The sequence below is a fragment of the Paroedura picta genome, chromosome 10, assembly GCF_049243985.1.
Source record: "Paroedura picta isolate Pp20150507F chromosome 10, Ppicta_v3.0, whole genome shotgun sequence".
Taxonomy (NCBI): domain Eukaryota; kingdom Metazoa; phylum Chordata; class Lepidosauria; order Squamata; family Gekkonidae; genus Paroedura; species Paroedura picta.
This window is the reverse complement of record NC_135378.1, coordinates 86,829,821-86,853,084: the sequence shown is the minus strand read 5'-3', so window position 1 is coordinate 86,853,084 and position 23,264 is coordinate 86,829,821. Positions and strand designations below refer to the sequence as shown.

General features: G+C 54.4%; 2 protein-coding genes across 2 annotated transcripts in view; both read right to left on the bottom strand.

Moving 5' to 3' along the window:
• The window catches only part of ATP6V1B1 (ATPase H+ transporting V1 subunit B1), a 41,150-nt gene extending 38,616 nt beyond the window's left edge, over positions 1 to 2,534 (bottom strand). Inside the window, exon 1 of the mRNA XM_077301320.1 lies at positions 2,275 to 2,534. Within this exon, the coding sequence (XP_077157435.1) occupies positions 2,275 to 2,383 (109 nt within the window). The 5' untranslated portion in view covers positions 2,384 to 2,534. The remainder of the gene's footprint in view (positions 1 to 2,274) is intronic.
• Positions 2,535 to 6,521: 3,987 nt separating this feature from the next.
• VAX2 (ventral anterior homeobox 2) overlaps positions 6,522 to 23,264 on the bottom strand; it is a 29,242-nt gene continuing 12,499 nt past the window's right edge. Inside the window, exons 2-3 of the mRNA XM_077301319.1 lie at positions 21,021 to 21,208; positions 6,522 to 8,730 (exon numbers count right to left, since the gene is read on the bottom strand). Coding sequence (XP_077157434.1) covers positions 8,254 to 8,730; positions 21,021 to 21,208 — 665 coding nt within the window. The 3' untranslated portion in view covers positions 6,522 to 8,253. The remainder of the gene's footprint in view (positions 8,731 to 21,020; positions 21,209 to 23,264) is intronic.

Genomic DNA, 23,264 nt, shown 5'->3' with positions numbered 1-23,264 from the left:
TCTGACACAGCGGGTAACCCCCTGACCCTGCCGTGCCTGGGCCCATTAAGGACAGAGTGTGCCTGCACATGGGTCCTGGAGGTTAGGAGGAGGAATGGGGAGGAGGGGGGCTCAGGCGGGGTGACAAGGGGGGGGAGGCTTCTTTGGCTCCGTGGGGAGCAGCCACAGAGCAGCTTCCATGGAGAAAGTATTTCCTCCCTGGCCTTCCTCTCCTACGCCTTCTTCCAAATCCGACCAGCCCAGCCTCCTCTCCTTGACGTAAAGTTGCCAACTCCAGGTCGGGAAATGCCTGGAGGTTTGCAGGATGGAAGGTGGGGTTTGGGGAGGGACTCAGTGGAGTAGCATGGCACAGGGGCCACCCTCCAAAGCAGCCAGGGGGACTGATCGCTGTGGTTGGGAGATCTCCAGGCCCCACCTGGAGGTTGGCAACCCTAGCAGACAACTGCTAGCCCACCCAAAGCCAGGAATCCCTCATAGCAGCAAATCCACCCCCCCCCCTCGGTTCACTTGGTTTGTAGAGCAATGGAAAAACACCCTTTTCTTCCTTGCATGTCTCTGTGTGTCAGCTCACAATATGCCCTCCTCCCAGCAGCCAGAGGCAGGACAAGGCTGAGGCAGTTTGGGGCAGTCGTGGCCAGCTGACCATGAAGCTCACGGACCAGACCCGGAACCGGCCTTCCCGGAGCTCACCTCCCACAAGGTCATCGGGGAGTTTGGCTGCCTGAAGACTTGTTAGTCTGACCTGGTCAGCACAGGCATGTCCTGGACCAAGGAACGGCCGTACAGCGGCAGCAGGGAGCCCCTCTTTGGTAGCCATCTGCCACCGGACATTGGGGGCATCTTCTGCCCCGTTCTGCCGCTGCCTCCCCAGTGCTGAAGCCCCCTGAGCTAGAGGAAGTGGGGGAGGGAACCAGCTGGAGGTTTTGATTGGTTTATTTCCTTCATTTAGACTCCGCCTTTCTCCCCAGCGAGGAGGCGAGGGGGTTGACATCCTTCTCTCCTCTGTTTTCTGCTCACAACAGCCTTGGGATGTAGGCTAAGCTAAGAACATGTGACTGGCCCAAGGTCACCCAGCACGTTTCCACGGCAGAGTGGGGATTCGAACCCAGATCCCGGCCCAACGCTCTATGCAATACACTACAGTGCTCCCCCAAAGGTCCATCCCTGCCTCCTTTCTGACGAATGTATTGGGGTAACAGATTCCTCTGCTCCCCTTTCCCCAACAGGGAGCCAAAGCAGCCTCCAAACATATGAATTTACATAAACTCCAAAGGACCGAGTAAAATAAAGCAACACAGCTGTTTGGGTAGGTTCTGAGTCTGCTTTGCTTGCTCAATGGGCAGCGTCTTTGGCCTCCTGCCCCTTGGTTCACGCCTGAAAACCTGCAGCTCTGGCCACACCCCGGCCTTTCCCTCCTCTGGATTTGAAGAAGGACTAGCCGGACGGCAGGGCATAAAGATGCCAGCCTCCAGGTGGGTAAACAGAAAGACATTTCCAAGCTGGCGATGGCAAAAAGCTTTATTCAGAACGAGTTCCTAGGTATAAAACCTTGTTTTCGTATTTTACTTCCTCAGTAAACTTATTTCTGAACTGTTTTTTTTCCAGGGATACAAGCAGAGTCTTCAACCCACTACCTAATTCTTATATTTTATATACCTTATACTTTATATTTTAAGCCATATAATTTGGGTCTAAAGGTACATAAAGGTAACTTCAGCTGATGGGTCGTCTCAGCCTCCAGGTGGGGCCTGGAGATCCTCTGGAATTACAGCCCATCTCCTGGCAACAGAGATCAGTTTAACTGGAGAAAAGGGCTGCTTTGGGGGTGAACTTTGTGGCCCTGTTCCCCACTGAGGTCCTGCCGTCCGCAGGCTCCACTTCCAAATCTCCAGGAGATAACCGACCTGAAGCTGGCAACCCAACCCCTCCCATGTCCAGCCACAGTCTATGGGGCAGCTGGCAACCCTATATCCAGCCATGGGGTCATAAGGGGCTAGCAGCCAAATCTGGGAGAGAATGCGCAGTCCGGAAGGAGGCAGAGAACTGTAGCATTGAGGACTAGAAGCTTGTGGATCACATTTACTTATTGAAAACCTTTGTGGGCCGCCTTTCTGCCTCAGCTGTACTTGAGACGGCAAAAGTCTAGAACCGTTCAAACGCTGATTCTTCTGTTTAAAAAGAAAGCCCCGTGCTAAAGGACAAAGGGTGTGGGACGCTGGGGCGCATGCATGTGCCAGGAGCACATTGACTCATTGACCCCCCCGGAATACTCACTCAGCCTCGGGTGGGTGATATAGTTCCTGGTCACGGCTTGCATGTGCTCCCGTGCCCCTGCAAGAGTCTCCGGGAGCCCTCCGCCTCGCACTTCCACCCTGGTCGCCATGTCCGTTCGAGAGCCCGAGGACAAAGGAGGAAACCAGGAGTCCCGGCCCCTCCGGAAGTTTTATACCAGATCCCAGCGAAGGACGAGCTTTGCCCGCCCCCCCCCCCTTGTTGTGCCCACACACGGCCGAATGGGCGGGCAGGACGGGTCCAGCAGCAGCAGCAGCAGGTTTCAGCAGCTAACTGGGCCAGAAGATCTCGCCTGATCCGGCTCCGCTCTGGCCCCAGAGCCTTTCCCCACCTGCCCTCCAGAGGGAGAGAGATTCTGTCCAGCTGCTCCTGCTCTTCCCCTTTGAAGGCAAGGGGAGGTGAGAAAGAGAGGAGACAAAGAAGAAGAGCTGGTTTTATTTGGACCCTGCTTTTCACTAAGCAGCTGACAATGGCCAAGCTGACCCTTCCTGGGATTGGTCCAAGGTTGCTCAGCTCCCCAATGAAGTCTCAAAGCAGCTTTGTCGCCTTCCCTTCCTCTCCCTGCAACAGACACCCTGTGAGGGAGGGGAGGCTGAGGGAGCTCTGAGAGAACTGACTGGCCCAAGGTCACCCAGCTGGTCACATGTGTCTCAAAGTGGCTTACAATCACCTTCCCTTTCCTCTCCTCACAGCCAGATGTTCAACAAGCAGAGAGCTCTGCCCAGCAGAAGGGAATGCAGCAGCAGACAAACCAGGGAGAGACTCCATAGGGCTTAGACCCACCTGGAGGTTGGCAACTTTAATTATGAGGCCTCACAGCCTTGCTCTGTCATCCTTCCACAAGGCAGCTGGCCCAGCAACAGCCCGGCAGCCTTCCAGGGCAAAGGACAGCCCTCTGCATCCCAAACAGGTAATGTTTACCGTTGAAACAGCCCAAGTTTATTATCCAAAAACAAGAGAGAGGAACAGGCTCCTGGAGGCCATGAACATGCTATGAAAGGGGGGCGAGGGTTCCGGCCCTGATCCTAAGGCCACAGCTTGCATCTGGTGCTGAGCACCCACAATTATTGGACTGATTGAGGGGAGCTGCATCAGGCTTTGGGAGCAAGGGGAGGGGGGCAGCCTCCATGTGCAGCTAAGGAGAGTCAATCAGGGGTCACAGTTAAGAGTGGCAGGTTCTGATCTGGAGAACTGGATATGAGTCCTCACTGCTCCTCCACCTGCAGCCACCTGGGTGACCTTGGGCCAATCTCAGTTCTCTCAGAGCTCTTTCAGCGTTACCTACCTGATAGGGTATCTGTTGGGAGGAGAGGTAGGGAAGGTGAATGGAAGCCACTTTGAGACACATAAAGCCTGCTAGGTGGCCTTGGGCCACTCCCTGTTCTCTCAGAGCTCTCTCAGCCTCACCTACCTCACACGGTGCCTGTCACAAGGACAGGAAGGGGAAGCCATTATAAGCCACTTTGAGACTCCTTTGGGAAGTAAAAAGCGGGGTACAAAAAAACAGCTCCTCTTCTTCTACAAAAACAGATCCAGGTAGACAGTTGCCATCCTCCAGATGGGGCCTGGAGACCTTCCAGAATTACAACTCCTCTTTGGGTGTGTGTGTGTGTGTCCTCTATGAAGCAATGCCTTTCTTGTCTTTATCTGGGGGAAAGGGGGGAGGGGAATGCATCCTCTGCAGCTGGGGATCCAAGGCAGCATTGATCCCTCATGTGGAAGCAGCCATGATCCTATCTGACCCGGGAAGAGGCTTCCAGCAGCTTTGGGAAGGTGGATCCTGTGGCATTCTACCCCTCCTGCTGAAATAGGCATGATTGATCAGAATATGACGAGGGTCCCACAGGGGGCCCTGGAGGAGCTGTGCATTTAGCGTATCTAGAACTTCCCGATGATTTTCAACTAATCTCCAGATTGGCTCAACAAGAGGCCTCCTTTGTGAGCACTCTTCTACCTCGCTTGCCTCCAGAACAGCACTTGAGCAGACAGAGAACAGGTAGAACAGTTAGTCAGGCCTCTCCTCTCCTCTTTCTATACCTAGCTGTTTCTCTTCATAAATAAGAGGCTGTCATTCTCCAAGCAGGCAGGTGTGCCACTCCTTTGCATAGAAAGGCTCCACCCCCAAAACCTCCAGGCATTTCCCAACGCGGAGGCAGCCCTAGTGGAGAAGAGAGAAGCATCCATCTCTTCCCGCTGGCTCCATCCTCGTCCTTCTCCTCCCGGATCGGCAGCGGAGGCTCTTCCTTCCCTGGTACAGGGCTTTGCTTTTAGCACCTCTGAGGTGGCCTCCCTTGCAACAAGTGGCCCAGTTTGGCCGGCCAGGAGGGAAAACCTTCCGGCTCAGCCATGAGGAAACACAAACCTCTAGCCGGCTCGGCCACCCAATCACCAGCCCCAGCAACCCGCTAAGTGCCGTGTTTTCTTCCTCCCCGGTCCCAAGAGAGGCATGTCGCGAATTCCCAGATAGCAAAGCTTTGCTCTTCGGGCTCTCTGCTGTTGGTTAGCGGCCGGATGGCTTTAAATGCAGAGCCCCCCCCACCCCCACCCCCCCATTTGCAAGCTACCCAAGAGAAAGGTCTGAAGCCAGGGACTTCCAGTAAAGCTCTTTTCTGCTGCTGCAGACAGACTCCCAGGGCCACCCATCTTGTTCTGTCTTCAGTGGACTGCGCATGATGCTTGAGCAGAGCAATCGGCTTCACGGTGACGTGGATTAAGGCAGAATTCCAGCAAGAGCCCCCCCCCCGGGTGTTCCCTAAGGTCCATCCCTCATGGCTGCACAAGACATTAGAAGGTTCCAGGAGTGACCCTCAGTTGCTGGCAGACCTCTTGTCTTTTTTGGGGGTGGGGGTGGGGGTAGGGGGAGACTGGTTGGCTCTTCTGCTGTTCTTATCAGAGGAAGACCTTGGCTTTTCTGCCCTGATCTTGGTCCTCCAGGGGAACTGGTTGGTCCTTATGTGAGTCTGGAGGCGAAGCCTGTTGCATGCAGGAATACAGTGGGTGCTGGCATATACACCTGCACTGTGACCTTCCTGGGTTCTGGCCACCCCCCCCCCACTCCCCACTCAATCTTGAGATCCAGGGTGGTGAAGTGGTTAAAGAACAGCAGACTTAAGAACTGGGTTTGATTCCTGACCTCCTTCATATGCTGTCAGCTGGATTGCCAACTTCCAGGTGGGGGCCTGGGAAGATGAAAGAGAGAAAGACAGGATGAAAGAGGCAGAGAAAAAGAGGGGTGGGGGTGGGGAAAAGCAAAGAGCACTCTAACGACCAGCGGCAGGGCCATGGGGAGGTGTTGAGAGCCCAGGTCCTGTTAGGGAGGACTTCTCAGAGAAAAAAGCCTTGCCAGGAGCTCCCAGCTGGATGACAGCCTAGCCAGATATTCAACAGGCAGAGAGCTCTGACCAGCAGGAGGGAGAGGAGCTGCAGACAAACCAGGGCTTAGATTCCAAAGTTGTTGCAGGAACTCTTCATTCCTCTGCCTTGCCAGCCCACCTGGTTCACCTGAGCCAATTAAGCAGAATGTGCCGGAAGAGAGACCCAGCCTGAAAGGCTCCCCACCATGTTAGCAAGACAGCTGCTGACTGCAGAATAACGTGAGTCACCACAGAGTAAGACTGCCGGCTGCCTCTATTAATCGGAGGCTGGGAGGTCTGGTTTGTGGAACTGCTCCTCTGCTGACGCCTTTGGACTGAACCCCTGACTCCCTGGACTCAGTTAAGACATTCACTGCATTCTCTCTGTCCCTTGGCCCTCTGTTTTTGCAGCACTGATTCTCTCTGAAACCAGAGACCGACACCAGAAGCAAAAGAAGCAGCCGTGACTTGACTCCCTTACCTGGGGGAGGGAGATGCTGAGTATGGGACCCCCGCAGCAGGGCATTTTAGAGAAGCTGGCATCACTTCCACCCAGCAAACAGCTAGAAGAGGAGGAAGAGGACAAATAAACCCCATGATAGGCCCTAATTGGCGGAGTGCTCTCGCCCTATTAGCAACATCTCCCCGGGAGGGCCAATCCCATAGGTAGTGAGTTGTCTGCATGCAATTTGAATTGATTGGCCCTAATTGGCAGACTGCAATTTGAACTGATTGACCCTCATTGGCAGAGTACTCTCTCCCTATTGGCAGCACACCCCCAGGGAGGGCCTCTGTGCCCTGTTGTTGGCCCTGCAGAGGAACTGATTGGTCCCTGGGTGAGACAGGAGGCTGGACTAGTTGGACCCTCCTTGGCCTGGCCCAGCAGGGCTCTTCTGAGGTTCTTACCTGGGGGAGGTGTTGGCCTCTCTGCCATCACTGGACCTCCAGGGAAACTGGTTTGCCATTGTGTGCGAAGAGAGGATGCTGGACTGGAGGGACCCTCCCTGGCCTGACCCAGCAGGGCTCTTCTGAGGGTCTTCTCAGGGGAAGGCCTCGGCCTCTATGCCCTGTTGCTGGCCCTGCAGAGGGACTGGTTGGCCCCTGTCTGAGATGGGATGCTGAACTAGATGGACTATTGGTCTGATCTAATAGGGTTCTTTATAGGTTCTTAGGAAGGCCTTGGCCTCCCTGCCCTGTGGCTGGCCCTGCAGAGGAACTGGCTGGCCCCTGGGTGAGACGGGAGGCTGGACTGGAGGGACCCTCCCTGGCCTGACCCAGCAGGGCTCTTCTGAGGGTCTTCTCAGGGGAAGGCCTCGGCCTCTCTGCCCCGTGGCTGGCCCTGCAGAGGAACTGGCTGGCCCGTGGGTGAGATACGATGCTGGACTAGATGGACCTTCCCTGGTCTGACCCAGCAGGGCTCTTCTGAGGGTCTTCTCAGGGGAAGGCCTCGGCCTCTCTGCCCTGTGGCTGGCCCTGCAGAGGAACTGGCTGGCCCCTGGGTGGGACGGGAGGCTGGACTGGAGGGACCCTCCCTGGCCTGACCCAGCAGGGCTCTTCTGAGGGTCTTCTCAGGGGAAGGCCTCGGCCTCTCTGCCCTGTGGCTGGCCCTGCAGAGGAACTGGCTGGCCCCTGGGTGAGACGGGAGGCTGGACTGGAGGGACCCTCCCTGGCCTGACCCAGCAGGGCTCTTCTGAGGGTCTTCTCAGGGGAAGGCCTCAGCCTCTCTGCCCTGTGGCTGGCCCTGCAGAGGAACTGGCTGGCCCCTGGTTGAGACGGGAGGCTGGACTGGAGGGACCCTCCCTGGCCTGACCCAGCAGGGCTCTTCTGAGGGTCTTCTCAGGGGAAGGCCTCAGCCTCTCTGCCCTGTGGCTGGCCCTGCAGAGGAACTGGCTGGCCCCTGGTTGAGACGGGAGGCTGGACTGGAGGGACCCTCCCTGGCCTGACCCAGCAGGGCTCTTCTGAGGGTCTTCTCAGGGGAAGGCCTCAGCCTCTCTGCCCTGTGGCTGGCCCTGCAGAGGAACTGGCTGGCCCCTGGTTGAGACGGGAGGCTGGACTGGAGGGACCCTCCCTGGCCTGACCCAACAGGGCTCTTCTGAGGGTCTTCTCAGGGGAAGGCCTCAGCCTCTCTGCCCTGTGGCTGGCCCTGCAGAGGAACTGGCTGGCCCCTGGTTGAGACGGGAGGCTGGACTGGAGGGACCCTCCCTGGCCTGACCCAACAGGGCTCTCCTAATGGTCTTGTGTACCTAAACTCTGCCCTGTGGGTCCACCCCAAATCTTCAAGCCTTTCCCACACCCTAGCTGGCCACCCTGTCCTGTACCATCTGGGGTGGGGGGTGGGGGGGAGTGTTCTGAGGCCCCCCAAGACAGCAGAGCAGGCCCAGCTTCGTCCATAGTTGTCATTTAATTTCCGTGATGGGAACACACTCACGCACACACGCAGCCACACACAAGCACACGCCACATCGACATTTGGTAAACAGTCTTTGACCCCCCCCCCCTTCCCCAAGAGGAGCCCCCGGGAGGGATTTCCGTGTGAGTGGGAGGACAGGAGGTCGGGAGGTGCGTGGATCAGGGCCGTCTCTTGACACGCGGCTGCTTTCTCGCTGCCTCAGGGGCTCGGCTTCTTGCTGGGGACGGGACTGCCCTTCCTCTCCAGCCGCATGTAAGGCTCAAAGGCAGAAGCGCCCAGTCCGTAGCCGGCCGGAAGGTCGTGGAGGCTGCCCAGCAGCGGGCCGCTGAAGCAGAGCGGGGTGGGGGGCAGCCGGGGGGCAGCCGCGGAGGCCAAGGTGGAGACCGGCAAGCTGAAGCCCCCCGTCCCGGGGGGGCTGCCCCCACCGCTGAGGCCGGGCGAGGTGTTTCCTGAGGTGCCCATGGAGGACCCGTTGCCGGCAGAGGCGCCGAGGGGGTTGGCGGCGGGGGAGAGCAGCGCCGGGGGGGCCGGCACGGACAAGAGTCTGCCTTGCTCCAGGAGACGCAGGATGTTGCAGGTGGCGAAAGACTCGGAGGTGCAGCTGGACCGCTTCTCCGAGTCCTTGCTGTGGTCCTTCTTCTGCTTGGTGCGGCGGTTCTGGAACCAGACCTTGACCTGGGGGGAGACGGAAGAGGGGTCACTGCCGGACGCCAGGCTGCCCCCAGCACACCTCAGCCAGGGGAGCCACAAGGCAAAGCCTCGGGCCACACGGGCAGGGCACGGCCATCCCCCTCGAAGCAGAGTCGGCCCTGGGTGGGGGTCCACTGAGGGAGTCAAAGGTCACTACGCAGAGGCAGGCCCCCACTCCCCACCACTGGCTTTGGAAACTGTACAGCAGGGGTAGTCAAACTGCGGCCCTCCAGATGTCCATGGACTACAATTCCCAGGAGCCCCTGCCAGCAGAGGCAAACACAGGCGTAGGCTCATGGGAATTGTAGTCCATGGACATCTGGAGGGCCGCAGTTTGATTACTCCTGCCATACAGGGCCCCAGGAGCCAGATGTGACTTTGCAGCCCACTCCAGGGCCCATCCAGCCCTCTGAGCTGAGCTGATCCCTTTCCCTCTGTGCAGCTCAGCAGGGCCGGCCAGAGTTAGGGCTCGGACAGGAGGCTCCAGGGAAGTCCGGGTGGCCATGCAGAGGCAGGCCCTGGCCAGCCAGCTCTGAGCCTCCCTTGCCCCGGAAACCGTACAGGGTCCCCCAAAGGACTAGAACCCACCCCCTGACGCCTGCAAGGGGACAAGCCATTTTACCATTGCTGGGCTTTGCCACCTCAGTTTCCTGCATGTGTGAATCAGGTAGGGTTGCTAACCTCCAGGTGGGGACTGGAAATGACCCAGAATTACAACGGATCCCCAGCCTCCAGAGATCTCTCAGCCCCACTGACCTCACAGGGTGTCTGTGGTGGGGAGAGGAAGGGAATGGTGTTTGTCAGCCGTTTTGAGACTCCTTTGAGCAGTGCAAAGCGGGATATAAAACCCAACTCCTCCTCCTCCTCCTCCTCCTCCTCAGCAAGAATCCTGGATCATCCTGGAGCAAGGCAGACTCTTGTCCATGCCGCCCCCCCCCCCCCCGGCTGAAAGAGTCTCTCCTTCCAAAGCTTGGAGAACCCCCAGAATTACACCTGATCTCCAAACTGTAGAGACCTGTTCTGCAGAGAGAAAAATGGAGGAGGGACTCAAGGTCACCACATTCCTGCTGGGTGCCCTCTCCTTCTCCCCCAGCACCACTCCCAAATCTCCAGGAGTCTCCCAACCCAGAGCTGGCAACCCCACAATTCCCAGATGTGATGCTCCTCCTCGGAGGCCTTGCTCCATCGGACCCCGTCACCTGACATGAGGGGGTGGCCAGAAGCAGCGGGGGCTTTTCTGTGCTGCTGCCTCTCTGAAGGAGGGCTCCCTCCCAGCAACATTTCTCCTGGCACCTTTTAAAGTCATTTTTATAAATGTTTAATTTAAAGAAAAGGTATTGCGGCGTTTGCTCTTTTGTTAACCACTCTGAGCCTGCTTAGTAGTTGGATGGGAGACCAGGGATGCTCTGTGGAGGCAGGCCAGGGCAACCCACCTCTGAATGCCTCTTGCCTTGCCAGCCCCACAAGGGGGGCCCCAGAAGTCAGCTGTGACTTGACAGCACGCCATCATGACACCCTGATCTGCATGGCCTGGTCTCTACAGATCGCGGGAGACCCCCAAGGAAGGCCAGGGGCTGCTTCAGAGAGGCAAGCCCACTCTGGACGTCCCTTGCCTTGGAAACCCCACGGGGTCGCCAGAACTGGGACTTGGAGGCAAAACAAAGGACTTGGAGGAAATGAATGAATAAATTCAAGGAACGGACAATTGTTTATAGCCTGCCTTGTTCCTAATAGGGACCTCGGGTGGTTTCTCCAACAAAATTAAGTGCAACTGGAATGGAGCATGAGGGAGGGAAGTTTCTCTTTAGGTGAAGCTGAGAAAGCTCTGAGAGAACTGGGATTGGCCCAAGGTCACCCAGCTGGTGTCATGTGGAGGAGGAGTGGGGAATCAAACCTGGTTCTCCAGATCAGAAGCCACTGTTCTTAACCACGACACTTTTGAGCTTGGCCAGTACAAGTAATTAAAAACCAATTTTAAGGTCTGGGGAGACAGGTTCTGGGCCAGCTCATCTCCAAACTACAGGGGCTGGTTCCCCCTGGAGAAAAGGGATGCTTGGGAGGGTGGGCTGTGTGGCTTCGCACCCCACGGAGGCCCCTCCCCCCCAGGGTCCATCCCCAATCCCCCCCCCTGCATCCCTCACAGGTGGTCAAGGGGGACCTCACAATCCTACGCATATGTCTCCAGGAATTTCCCAGATTAAAGCTGGCAACTCCTGCTCCTTCATGGGGGGGGGGGTGCTTTCTTCCGGTTTCTATCTTGGGGGTCAAATCAAACTTATTTAATACTGCACTATGTCCAGATAGAACAGATAGCAAAGAACAAAGAATCGGGAACCGATACAAAATGTTAAAATATTTAAATTTGCATGATTAATAGGTACATTAAAAATATTGCATAATAAAATACCTCAAAAACACTTTTAATTGAACTTGAGTTGTCTTTCCCGTGTGCTAAGCACATGATCACAAAATTTGGCAACCTGCTTAATAATATGGACCTGACAATTCCACAGGTGAAATCTGACTTTTCCTTTGTCAGAACGAATGGAGGATGGGTTTATTTCTTGCGGTGTGGGAGGTAGGGCACCTTATCCCGGGGCCCGGCTTTCAGGAAACTCGCTTTGTCGGCATCGCCATCTATCAGCAACCGGAAGGTGTACAGTCTACCTGCGCTGAGTCCAAAGTGGCCGCCAAATTCTCAGCCCAAATTTGCCAGCAGCCTAGGATCTGTAGTGCTATAAATAGGGATCGGATGACACTAATCCATGGGGGTCACAGAGGTCTCCAGCGGGCGAGGGAGGCTGGAGGAGCCGCGGACCCGGTGGCGGAGGGAGACGAGCAGACGCAGAGCGGCCTGTGCCAAAGAAAACCCGGCCTACTTTGCTCACCAACTAGGCCGCCCGGAGGGTACCGGAGTCCTCCCAGGCAGGGCAGAGAATGGCGCAGCAGAGCCCTCGGTCAAGGGTGGCTCAGGCTAAAAGAGTCCGGGGAAACCTTGGGCATGAACAGCGCCCTGACAAGCCAGGCACACCTGCTCCCCAGCGGCTGTTTGGGGAAAGCAGCAGGACTCTGCGAGGGCGGGGAAATGGCTTGTCAGTTTAAACCAGCCCAGATGCTGGCTCCCAGTTTGTGTTTACATGGATGCCACTGATATGCCAAGCGGAGTCCAAAAAAACAGTAATTGATGCTGGGAAGGGGAGAAAATGCAAGAAAGGACAACCATCAATACCCCCCACACACACACCCACACCAGAAAACCTCCACGGAACATCACAATTATGTTCTACGTCAGAAATTACAGGATTGCACTGAAGGCACTGCTGAACGGTGGGTGTGATGGAAGATGCAATTTGTAAAGGCTTTTAGTGTTAAAACGTTTATATTTTTATTATTAAGTACATGACTGTTTTCACTGTTGTACACTGCCCGGAGTGTGTATAAATAAAATAATAATAATAATATTAAAAAGAGGCACCTTGCAACCAGCTCAGGCTGGAGTGCAGCAGATTTGTTGTGCATACATGTGTGTATCTGCATTACATTAATGGGGACCATATGTTGTGAAATAAACGTTAAAACATTAAATAAAATACTTTGGCATACCCAAGTAAGGGATCGTGGCCCTCTTTCCTGATTCCAGAGTTGTTTGTATGTTTGTTCATTTTTATTTGGGGTGATCCTGCGTTGAGCAGGGGGTTGGACTAGATGGCCTGTATGGGCCCTTCCAGCTCTATGATTCTGTGATTCTGTGATTCTGTGATTCTTGACTATCTTATAATTTTAAATGTATTTTTAATTGTTCAAGTGTTTCTATGGTTTTTATGTTCATTGTCTTGGAGAGCTGCATTTATTTTTGATTGATTTTCACTTGAGATTCTTATACCGCGCCCTCATGAATGGTCACCTCCTCAGGGCATTTGACAGCACTCACAAAAACATCTTTTCAGCATTTGATAAAAGATTAAAACATTTTAAAGGTGATTAAAATTCTACTATCGCTGTCTAAGGCCACTGGCCCCCTGGGCCAAGAAGAAAAGAAGGGCAAGAAGAAGAGGGGAACATGCAAGGAGGCAGAGGGAGGCCTGGGTAGAAGTTCAGTGAGTTTTCCACTGGCCTCGACTGGCCTATGCTTGGCGGGAGAGCCCCTTGGGCCCTGATCTCTCTCACGAGCTCGTTCCACCAAGCAGGAGCCAGAGCTGAAGAGATCCTGGATCTGGTCAAGGGCAGGCAGACTTCTTTGGGGCCAAGGATTTCCAAACAGTTGGCATTTAGTGATCGTAGAGCTCTCCGAGGGACTTCTACAGATAGGCAGTCCCTCCTACTCAGGGCCCAGTCTGTGTATGGCCTTAAAGGTTAAAACCAGAAACCAGTTCTGGAATTCAACTGGGAGCCAATGCAGCTGTCGGAGAACCGCCCTCCCTCCATGTAGCTGCCTTCTGGATCAGTTGCAATTCCTGGAGCAAGGACAAGGGAAGGTGTGCGTACGCCGAGTATACAGTAGTCGAGTCTGGAAGTGACGCTTGCGTGGGTCACTGTGACGAGGTGCTCTGGAGCCAGGTAGGGCGTTAGTAGTTTAGCTTGGAGAATCTGGTGAAATGCCAGCTGTGCTATTCTTGGAACTTGTACCTCCATAGATAGGAAGAGATAAAAAATTACACCCTGGTCTCTGGCCGTCTGCACAGTTGAGAGCTGCATAGTTGGGCAAGCACGCGTCCTGGTCTGGCCCTTTCCCTCCTGTGCTTAGGACCTCCGTTTTCGAAGGGCTCAGCTGCTGAGCCCTTCCAAACACTCCGCCAGGGAGCTCGGAGGGGCATTTCATGACTGGATTTCTATCCCTCCACTTCTCAAAAAGACCGGCATCTGGCCGCTCATCCACCAGGAGACAGAGCTGGGGGTCATCAGCATATTGGGGACACTCAAGCCCAAAGCTCCAGATCAGCTGGGCAAGGGGACACATGAAGATGTTAAATAAGTGGGTGGTCAGGCTACTAAATTTGAAATAATAGTAATAGTAATAGTAATAGTAATAGTAATAGTAATAGTAATAGTAATAGTAATAGTAATAGTAATAGCAACAACAACCACCACCAGTCAAATGGTCCCGGTCCTATTTTGAACGGCCCCTCTTCCAGAAATGCATTTTCCATTTTGACCGTGGATTACTAAAGGTTTGGACCCCCAGTGGGGAGAAAGGCTGGATGAACATGGACCAAGGAGATGAGGAAAGAAGAAAAGCGGTGAGGCTGTTCCTCAAACGGCACTGAAATGTGTAAGAGAAAGAGTGAGACACAGAGGAAGAAATGTTTAATTTTAAAATGTTTAATTTTAAGGGCAGGGAAGAAATGTTTAATTTTAAAGTCCTAAGGCACTATATTTGCTTGAGGGAATTTTACCTTCCTGATGATTTCCTGAATCAGTCGTGTAAAGTAGGGAAGAAAAGAATTCATTTCTCCCCCCATATGCTCCCCCCACATCTTTCTTGAGATCAAATATTCACGAGACCTTCCTTGCTTATTTTAATAGTTTCTGAATATTCACGAAATTCTACATCTCCAGATCTATGACGGTGCGTGGGAGCCATTGTCACCACTGGGAAGTTTCACTGGCCAATAATGCAGGTTGTCAACCTCCAGGAGGAACCTGTTGCTCCCCCAGGTTTCCCACTGATCTCCAGACTTCCCCTGGAGAAAATGGCCACTTTGGAGGGCAGGGTCTTGCTGAGGCCTCCCTGGATCCGGACAGTCATTGAGTTCAGGTTCCCTGGGGAGCCACGTGTGGGAACCGGCCTCCCCTTCGTGGGGTTTCACCTGTGAGTCAGGAAAGGGCCCCTGCTGGCAGCGCCCACAGCACAGCCAGGATCCACTGGGGGGTCTCCGCTGTGGGGGGTCTCCACTGGGGGGGGTCTCCCTTCGGCATTCTCGGCTGGGCCTTCCGGGACGTGTGTGGTGGCCTCGCAGGCTTTTCCTTTGGCCCAAAGAAAGGCGCCACGCAGTTGGTGCTCCCGGTGACCCAACATCACCAAGGGGGTCTGGCGGGGGGGGGGGGCTTGTTTTAATCCAACCTGCCCCAACATCAACCTGCCCCAGCCTGGTGTTTTTACAGTTGTGATAAAAGCTGTTGTGTGGTTGTTGTCCTTTTTTATTTAAAAGGCCCTTGTCAGAATGAGAAGACTTAATTAGGCATCTCGGGGAATGGCAGAGAAGGGGGGTATAATTATTCTCCATCACCCGAAAGTCCCCCCCCCCCCAGCTTGCTTTCTCATCACCTCAATTAACTGGGACTGGATGGGGGAATAAAACCTTGGCCAGCGATTACCGGGACCAGAGACTGGGGGGGAGGGGGTCTGAAACAATCCCTGTTGCACAAATGGCACCCGGGGGCCAGCTTGATCGGTTTTCTGCAAACAAAAGGGAGACGGAGGGACCCAAACAGCCCTGCTTGTAATTGCAGGCCTTGCGCTCCTGCCTTTGAGCAGGCTGTGCGTTGAAAGGACGGCTTGTCAGCCCAGATGCTCAAAGGAAGCGTCCACTGAAGCCCCAGTTCTAAGGAGGAGGTGGGGCAGGGGAGGGGGGTGTCACACAGGCTCGGCCTTGGTCTGGGACCCGAGTTCAAGGACAGCTGGCCCTGCTAGGGTTGCCAGCTCCAGCCTGGAAAATTCCTGGAGATGTTAAGGGCTCGTATCATGGAATGTATCAAACATGCCTTGCTGGTTTGAGGGGACATCTGCTCCTCGGATTCTCTTCTTGCTCGCTTTATCGCCAGACTTGCATGTGCATCGCCAGCATCTGTGGCCCTTTAAGCTCGTCTCATTTGAACAAGCCCTGGTCGTTTTGCTTTTTCCGGCTCCCTTGACTTAGGTTGTTGACCACACCAGTGTCTTGGTAGACTTGGTGGCCCCTGTTTTGTCTGAGGGTTGCTAGTGCCACACCCACAGTCCCCGGAGATGTGCGGCTGAAGCCCGGGCAAACGGGGAGGAGGGCGCCACTCAGCGTACTTCTCCAGGAGGCAGGGAAGAAAGATTTTAGATAAACACTTCGTAAATAAAATCAGAGCCCAAGAGCACCTTTAAGACCCACAAAGATTTATTCAAGGCAGTCAAGGCATGCACTCTGTGCTTGCACTCGAAAGCTCCCACCTTGAATAAATCTTTGTTGGTCTTAAAGGTGCTATTGGGCTCTGATTATGCAGTGCTACTTCAGACCAACACGGCTCCCTACTTGAAACCACATCATAAATAAACAAGTGAATTATGTGGCCTGGAAAACAGCTGTAATGCAGGGGGATCTCTAGTCACCACCTGGAGGTTGGCAACCCTTCTCTGGTCTTGAGGCGTACATTCTCTCTGGGCTTCAGCATGAGTTGTCCTAAAATATGTTCCGGGCAACCTGGAGGGATTTGACTCTCATGCTGCCTCGTAACCTTTCACTGGCCGTCTTCCAGCAGCGGCTGGACAGATCCTCTGCGATTTGGAGGAGATCGTCTGAGAAAGGAAACAGGTGCAGAGTGCAGGAACAGCCGCGAAAAGGATGTGGATTAAAGAGACGCCACTTCGATTCAGTAAGAACTGAAATTCAACTGGGAACGCAGACAGGGCCCTGGATGCTTGAGGCTGATCTTGCATTGAGTGTGTGTGTGTGGGGGGGAGGGGGTTGGACTAGATGGCCTCTATGGACCCTTCCCCCTCTAGGGTTTGACTCATATTTAGCCAGTGCTGTTTCAGTGATGAGTTTTAACCATAACATGTTTTATATTTTTGATTTGAAGTACCCTTCCTGTATTCAAATATCTATTTTTCTATTCCTTTGATATTTTTATTGTGCATTTGAACTTTGCTCTGAATTACTGTAAATGCTTCACTCTGGGGTGATGTAGGGTCCTATGACTCTATGAACTTACTTCTGACTCTTCCACTCAGTTTTGTAAAGTTCCCTGAAAGAATTTCCTTGTTTTAAGGTAGCCCCCGGCGGAGAGGCCACAACCTGCTGCCTGCCAGCTGAGCCTGCCCCCCCCCCCCAGTCAAAGCAGCTGGACGGAGGGGGTGAGGGGCCTGCCCAGGCCTTTGGGAGGATCGGAAGTTAGTTTGCAGTCACAACAAGAAGAAAAAGAGCTGATTGTTGTACCCCACTTTCCACTACCCAAAGAAGTCTCAAAGTGGTTTCAAATCATCCTCCCTTCCTCTCCCTGTGCGGTAGGTGGGGCTTAGAGAGCTCTGAGAGAACTGTGACTGGCCCAAGGTCACCCAGCTGGCTGCAGGTGGAGGAGAAGTGCGGATTCAAACCTAGTGCTTCAGATTAGGGGCCGCTGCTCTTAATCACAAACTGGCTCTCCTCTTGCTATGCTGGAGCCTTTTGCACAAAAAGGTAAAGGTAAAGGAATCCCCTGTGCAAGCACCGAGTCATGTCTGACCCTCGGGGTGACGCCCTCCAGCGTTTTCATGGCAGACTCAATACGGGGTGGTTTGCCAGTGCCTTCCCCAGTCATCACCGTTTACCCCCCAGCAAGCTGGGTACTCATTTTACCGACCTCGGAAGGAGGGAAGGCTGAATCAACCTTGAGCCGGCTGCTGGGATCGAACTCCCAGCCTCATGGGCAAAGCTTTCAGACGGCTGCCTTACCACTCTGCGCCACAAGAGGCTCTTTTTGCACAATAAACCTTACTATTTTGACACTAAGCAGTCAGACTTGGAACGTTAACACTGCTGGTTTCATTTTGAAATGAAATGTTATGGGCTTCGACTTTAGGGGCAGCTGTCTGCTGACATGCATGCTCAGCTTCTTAGCATTGTGGCTTCTTTTCCCCGTGGGCACCACACCTGATCAGAACTAAGTCCAAGACCATCACCCCCTGGTAGGCTCTGTGACCAAGTGTTCCAGTGCACAGCCCTTTCTGATGTCCAGGAATCTTATTTCTGCAGCATGACTCAAGCATGCATTTACCCGGCCAATAGGAGGGCTGTTAAAATCACCCAGCATTATTCCTGAATTCTGCAGGGGGTTGGCCTAGATGACCTTGGAGGTCCCTTCCAACTCTAGGATTCTAAGTTTCTATAACCCTTCCATGACACAAGTGGAGAACAGAACTTGAGTCTCCCAGAAACGAGTCCAGCATGCTTAGCCACAACACCACACTGACTGTCCCGTCCGGCCGTAGCCCTTGACCCCCAAGGCCTTCTGACCCAAACACTATCCCTGTGTGATCTTCAATTTCCCCAGAGCAGCCCCTATTGGTTGATTCAGAGCTCTGCCCTGACTGGCTGTTGTGTCTCTGGAGAACACGCCCTCTGCCTCTCACAACCTCCGTAGCCATGACAACCCGGGAGCCGGACAGTCCTAAGCGGGTCCCCTGATGGCCTCGGCCACACCCCTTTCAGCCTCTCTCAGCCCCCGGGCCCTTCCCCTAAGAACCAAGAGCTTGCTGCATTGAGCGCACACCCATGATTTTTGCCCGGCTAGCAGTGGTGCTCTTTGTAAAACACTGCAGACGTCTCTCCCACCTAGGCTTGCCAGCCTCCAGGTGAGGCCTGGAGACCTCCCGGAATTACAGCTGATCTCCAGATCACAAAGATCAGTTCCCCTGGAGGGGAGGGCTGCTCTGGCGGGGGGACATTAAGAAGAAAGCAGGTTTTTAAACCCCATTTTTCTCTACCTTAAGGAGTCCCTTACATACAAGGAGTCCCTTCCTCTCCCCACAACAGGCACCCTGGGAGGCAGGGGTGGTTGGATCAGCCTAACCTGGGCCTTCCAGGTCAGAACAAGAAACCCCCAGAGGTGGCTTGCCATGGCCTGCCCCTGCATAGCCTCCTATCCGGGGGCTCCTCCGGCCTGACCCTGGCTAGCTTCAGTGATCTGGTGAGGCTGGGCTCTCCTGGGCCGTCCAGGCTGGGGCAAGAGACATGCAGGGGTGGGTGGCCTCTGAGTAGCAACCCTGGGCTTTCTTGCTGGCCTCCCATCCAAGCACTAAGCAGGCAGGGTCAGCCCGACTGAGTCTCTGAGATCCGAGGAGGCAAGACTAGCCGAAGCCATCGTGGTCTGGGCCACGTTCTGCACAGAGGCACCGATCCCTGGTTGCTACAAAGTCAGCCCGTGAGGAGTCCAAGTCATGCCGCCAGAAGCAACACAACTGCCCACCTCCCGGGCTCAGGAAATTTTTCCACGCAGGGGAGGCAGATCCCGAAAGCCTTTCCCACCCCCGGGGAGGGAAGTGAAGAGAGCAGGGCTTCCTCACCTCCCCCGCCTCCTGGTAGGGAACGTCCTGGGGATTTGGGGGTGCAGCTTCTGGAGGGCCAGGCTGGGGGAGGGGAGGGACCTCCGTGCAGTAAAAGGCTACAACAACAACAGCAACAACAATAATAGTAATTTTTCACTCATGGCGGGTGACCACAATAAAACCCACATACCAATTCAAAACTATCACAGCATACAAATAACCCCTTCAAAATTCCAACCCCCCTCCAAAGCAGCCCTTTTCTCCAGGGGAGTTGATCTCTGTCATCTGGGGATAGGGATGCCAACCTGCAGGTGGGACCTGGCAGGGGGGAGGTCCCCTGGTTTTCCAGCTCCTCTCCAGACTACAGGGGTTGGTTCCCCCGAAAAGGAATGCTCTACGGGTGGGTTTTGTGGCATTGTACCCCTCTGAGGTCCCTGTCCTCCCCAGGCAACCCCCCCAATCTCCTGCCAATGCCTAAGGTGGGGGGGGGGGGGAGACGACGACCATATCAGGAAATCAGTTGAAATTCCGGGAGATCTACGGGCTTTGCCTGGAGGCTGGCAACCTTGCCCTGGCTCTGCTGTGCTGCTTCCAGTCCCCAGGAGGGGCTACCTGGAGGGCCGCAACAGGGAAGGATGATCTGCAGATTCCTTCCCCCCTTCTGCTGACGGATCCTCACACTTGAAGAGGTGGGCATTGTGCGAAGGAGCAGGCACATACATGTGCGCCCTCTTGCAAGGCCATGCTTCCTGTGTGGGCATTCTGTTATGGCCAACCCTGCTCTCATGGGTGTGCGCACATGTCAGTGTCGCGCAAAATGTCGTTCAATCGTCTCTCTTGCTCGGGGCGATGAATTATGAATTGCGATTACTCTGATTAATTTTTAACCCTCCTGTCTTAATTGGGAGGCTATGAATTAAACAGACTCTCTGGGGCCATCGGCCCAGGATCTCGAGGCACCGGCATTTGGGGCTCCTGCATCTCGGCTCTGCTCTGCCGCAGGAGGAACCCTTTCCTTGTGACAGATCCCTGCTGGTTCACCTTGGGCAGGGCATCTCTCTCTCTCTCTCACACACACACACACACACGCACAACACACGCACAGGGTCGAGTCACATGATAGATGTCAACAATGTCAACAACGGCAAAACAAAAGCAAGGGGACCCAGAGATCAGGGTATTCTGGGATGCCCAAGGGGGGGGGGCAAAAGACCGTCAGGGGTGGGGGGCCTGTCCCTGCAAAGCTACCTGGGATCACTTTGGGGGTCTCCCATTCCAAAACTGACCCCAGCTGACCCTGATGAGATTGGACTCGCCTGAACGATCCTGGTCAAGCTCAACTAAAAGGCCTTCCCTCAGAATTAAAACCTGGAGTTACCCAAACAGAACTGATAGCAAATATGAGACGAGCAATTTCCTCTATTCCCGCGCACTCTGCTTAGTTAACCGGTGGGCTTCCTGGCCAGTTCAGGTGGGCGGCCGTGTGGGTCTGAAACAACAGAACAAAGTGGAAGCCCAGTTGCGCCTTTCAGAGAAGAGCTGGATTTTATGGACCCCCCTTTTTACTACCCCAAGGAGTCTCAAAACAGCTTACAAATGCCTGTGAAGTCGGGGAAGCTGAGAGAGCTCTGAGAGAACTGGGATTGGCCTAAGGCCACCCTGCTGGCTGCATAAGGAGGAGGAGTGGGGAATAGAACTCAGTTCTCCAGACTGGAGCCTGCCGCTCGTTTGTGCCCATGGCCACTTCTTTGACAGCTTCCACCCAGAATGAACCTTTGTTGCTCTCAAAGATGCCAAGGGACTGAGACTTTGCTCCTTGGGATTCACGGACACGGGAGATGAGGACCACGTGCTGGGCTTCGTGAAAAGCAGAGGAGTTGAGCACTGGTGCCCGTGCGCTGCTCAGCCACTGGAATCTTCACTGGACCCTGCAGGAATTCGGTTCCGAGACCCTGTTGGGGAATTCTCTGGGTCTCTGTGGCAGGGGCATGGGGGAAAGACACCGATGCCCCACTCTCCCGTAAAGACCCACGGACTCCCAAGGGAGAGGAGCTCCTTCCGGCCTTACCTGGGTCTCGGAGAGGTTCAGCTGCCGGGCGAGCTCCGTCCTTTCTCGGCCCACGACGTACTGGCAGCGCTGGAATTCCAGTTCCAACCTGTAGAGCTGTTCAGCAGTGAACGAGGTCCGGGTCCTCTTGGGCCGATCCAGGTCCAAACCTTTGGGAAGGACAATCTCCCGGATGGTCCCTTTGGCATCTGGAGGGAGAAGAGACGGCGCTGTTTATACCCTGCTTTCACTGCCCGAAGGAGTCTCAAAGCGGCTTACAATTGCCTTCCCTTTCTCTCCCCCCAAAATGAGGACTTAAATTTTGTTGTTCTCCCCACAACAGACACCTGTGAAGGAGGTGGAGCTGAGAGCTCTGACAGAACTGCTCTGCGACAACAACTCTAAGAGATGTGTGACTAACCCGAGGTCACCCAGGTGGAGGAGGAGTGAGGAATCAACCACACCTCTCCAGATCAGAGGCTGCTACTCTTGACCACCCCGCTGGTCCTCTAGGGGCAACCGTAGAGCTAGAGGCTCAAGGGGAAAGCCGACGTCCAGCCAACACCTTGCGTGTGCCCCCTGGAGATTCTGGCGTTTTGCTCAAAAGCAGTTCTGCATCCCCCCCCTTTCCATTCCATCAAGGCCCACCTCAGAATTTATTCAGCTGCGATCTGCAAATGGACAAAGGGACCCTGGGAATTCTTGAGAAAGAATCCTTTCGATTGCATTTTTCTTCTAAGAGCCTGTTGGAATAGGCCAGATATGCAGTGTGCAGGTTGAACATAATATGCAGGAGGCTTCGGAGGAGATGGGCATTTAGCATAGCTAGACTAGGAATGTCCTGATATGCTTTAGGATGCTTAGGGCTAATCTTGCGTTGAGCAGGGGGGTTGGACTAGATGGCCTGTATGGCCTCTTCCAACTCTATGATTCTAGGATTCTGATTCTGAGCAGGGGGTTGGACTAGATGGCCTGTATGGCCCCTTCCAACTCTATGATTCTATGATACTATATTTTTAAAATACTCTTCTCCAGTGTCCTAGTTGGCTCTTTGGAGGCTTCCTGCTCCTTGGAACACACACATCCTCCCTGCTTGCCTCCAGAACTGTTAGACAGACTCCTGTTTCCACACAAAGGTTGTTTCTCCTCTCACTAAAACTATTTTCTTCTTCTAACTCTCCCAACCAAGCCACGGTGGATCAAAGGACCAAGTCCAGCACCCTGTCCACGCACGGGTCATGTAGTCCAACCCCCTGCACTGTGCAGGACGCTCACAACCTCATCCACGGTAACCTGCCCTTAAAGCTTCACAGAATCAGCCTCTCCGTCAGATGGCTCTCCAGCCTCTGTTTTTAAGTCTCCAAAGATGGAGAACCCAGCACCTCCCGAGGAAGCCCATTCCACTGAGAAACCGCTCTCGTTGTACAAAAACACGGTGGGTGAAACCAGTGTGGGTTTCCTGGCCTAACTTCAGCCAGGGCTTCAGGTGCCTCCCGAACGCCAGGTGTGCCAGTCCAAAGCACCCTCCCGAAAGGTAAAGAGACACCTAGTGGCTGATGCTGCTCAGTGCAACTCCATTGTGTTCCAGAGGGTGGGAGGGAGCGGCTTTATAGGAGGAAACGGGAAGCTGTCCTGTAGCATCACCTGCAAAGACCATTCCGGTAAATAAAGGTCATCGGCCCAGGCTTTGTGCACTCGACTAGGATCCTGCAGAATGAAACTGGTTTTTTAAAAAAACATGTTGTGGTGCATTTAGGATCCAGGGGAACATGTTGCAAGGTAACCTGAAATATTTGCACAAAATCTAATGGCAAAAGGCAAGTCCTGGCTGGGCCGCCTTGGCAGAACCACAGCGAGGCTGTCCAGATGTCCATGGACTACAATTCCCATGATCCCTTGCCAGGGTGGTCCCCAGGGTGGTGCCTGAAGGCAGCATAGCTCCTGCCAACACCTCTTCTGGCCCCCTCCAGGTGTTTTTAGGAAGTGGGCGGGGCCAGGTGCGACTCTTGCCCCACAAGGCCTCTCATTGGCCACTGGATATTTGACTGGCTGTGCAAATGTTTTAAAATGTCACTTTGGCAGCTGCTGCCGCCACGGCACAAGAATCTTCACAGGGAAACTGAAGCTAAACTGTGGCAGCCATTTTGTGGCTGTCTCGACTGCCTGCGGCAGCCGTTTTATGGCAGCCATTTTGTGGCTGTGCCCACCATGCCACGTCAGGATTCCAAATGTGGCCCCAGGCTCTAAACGTTGGGGACCCCGGTC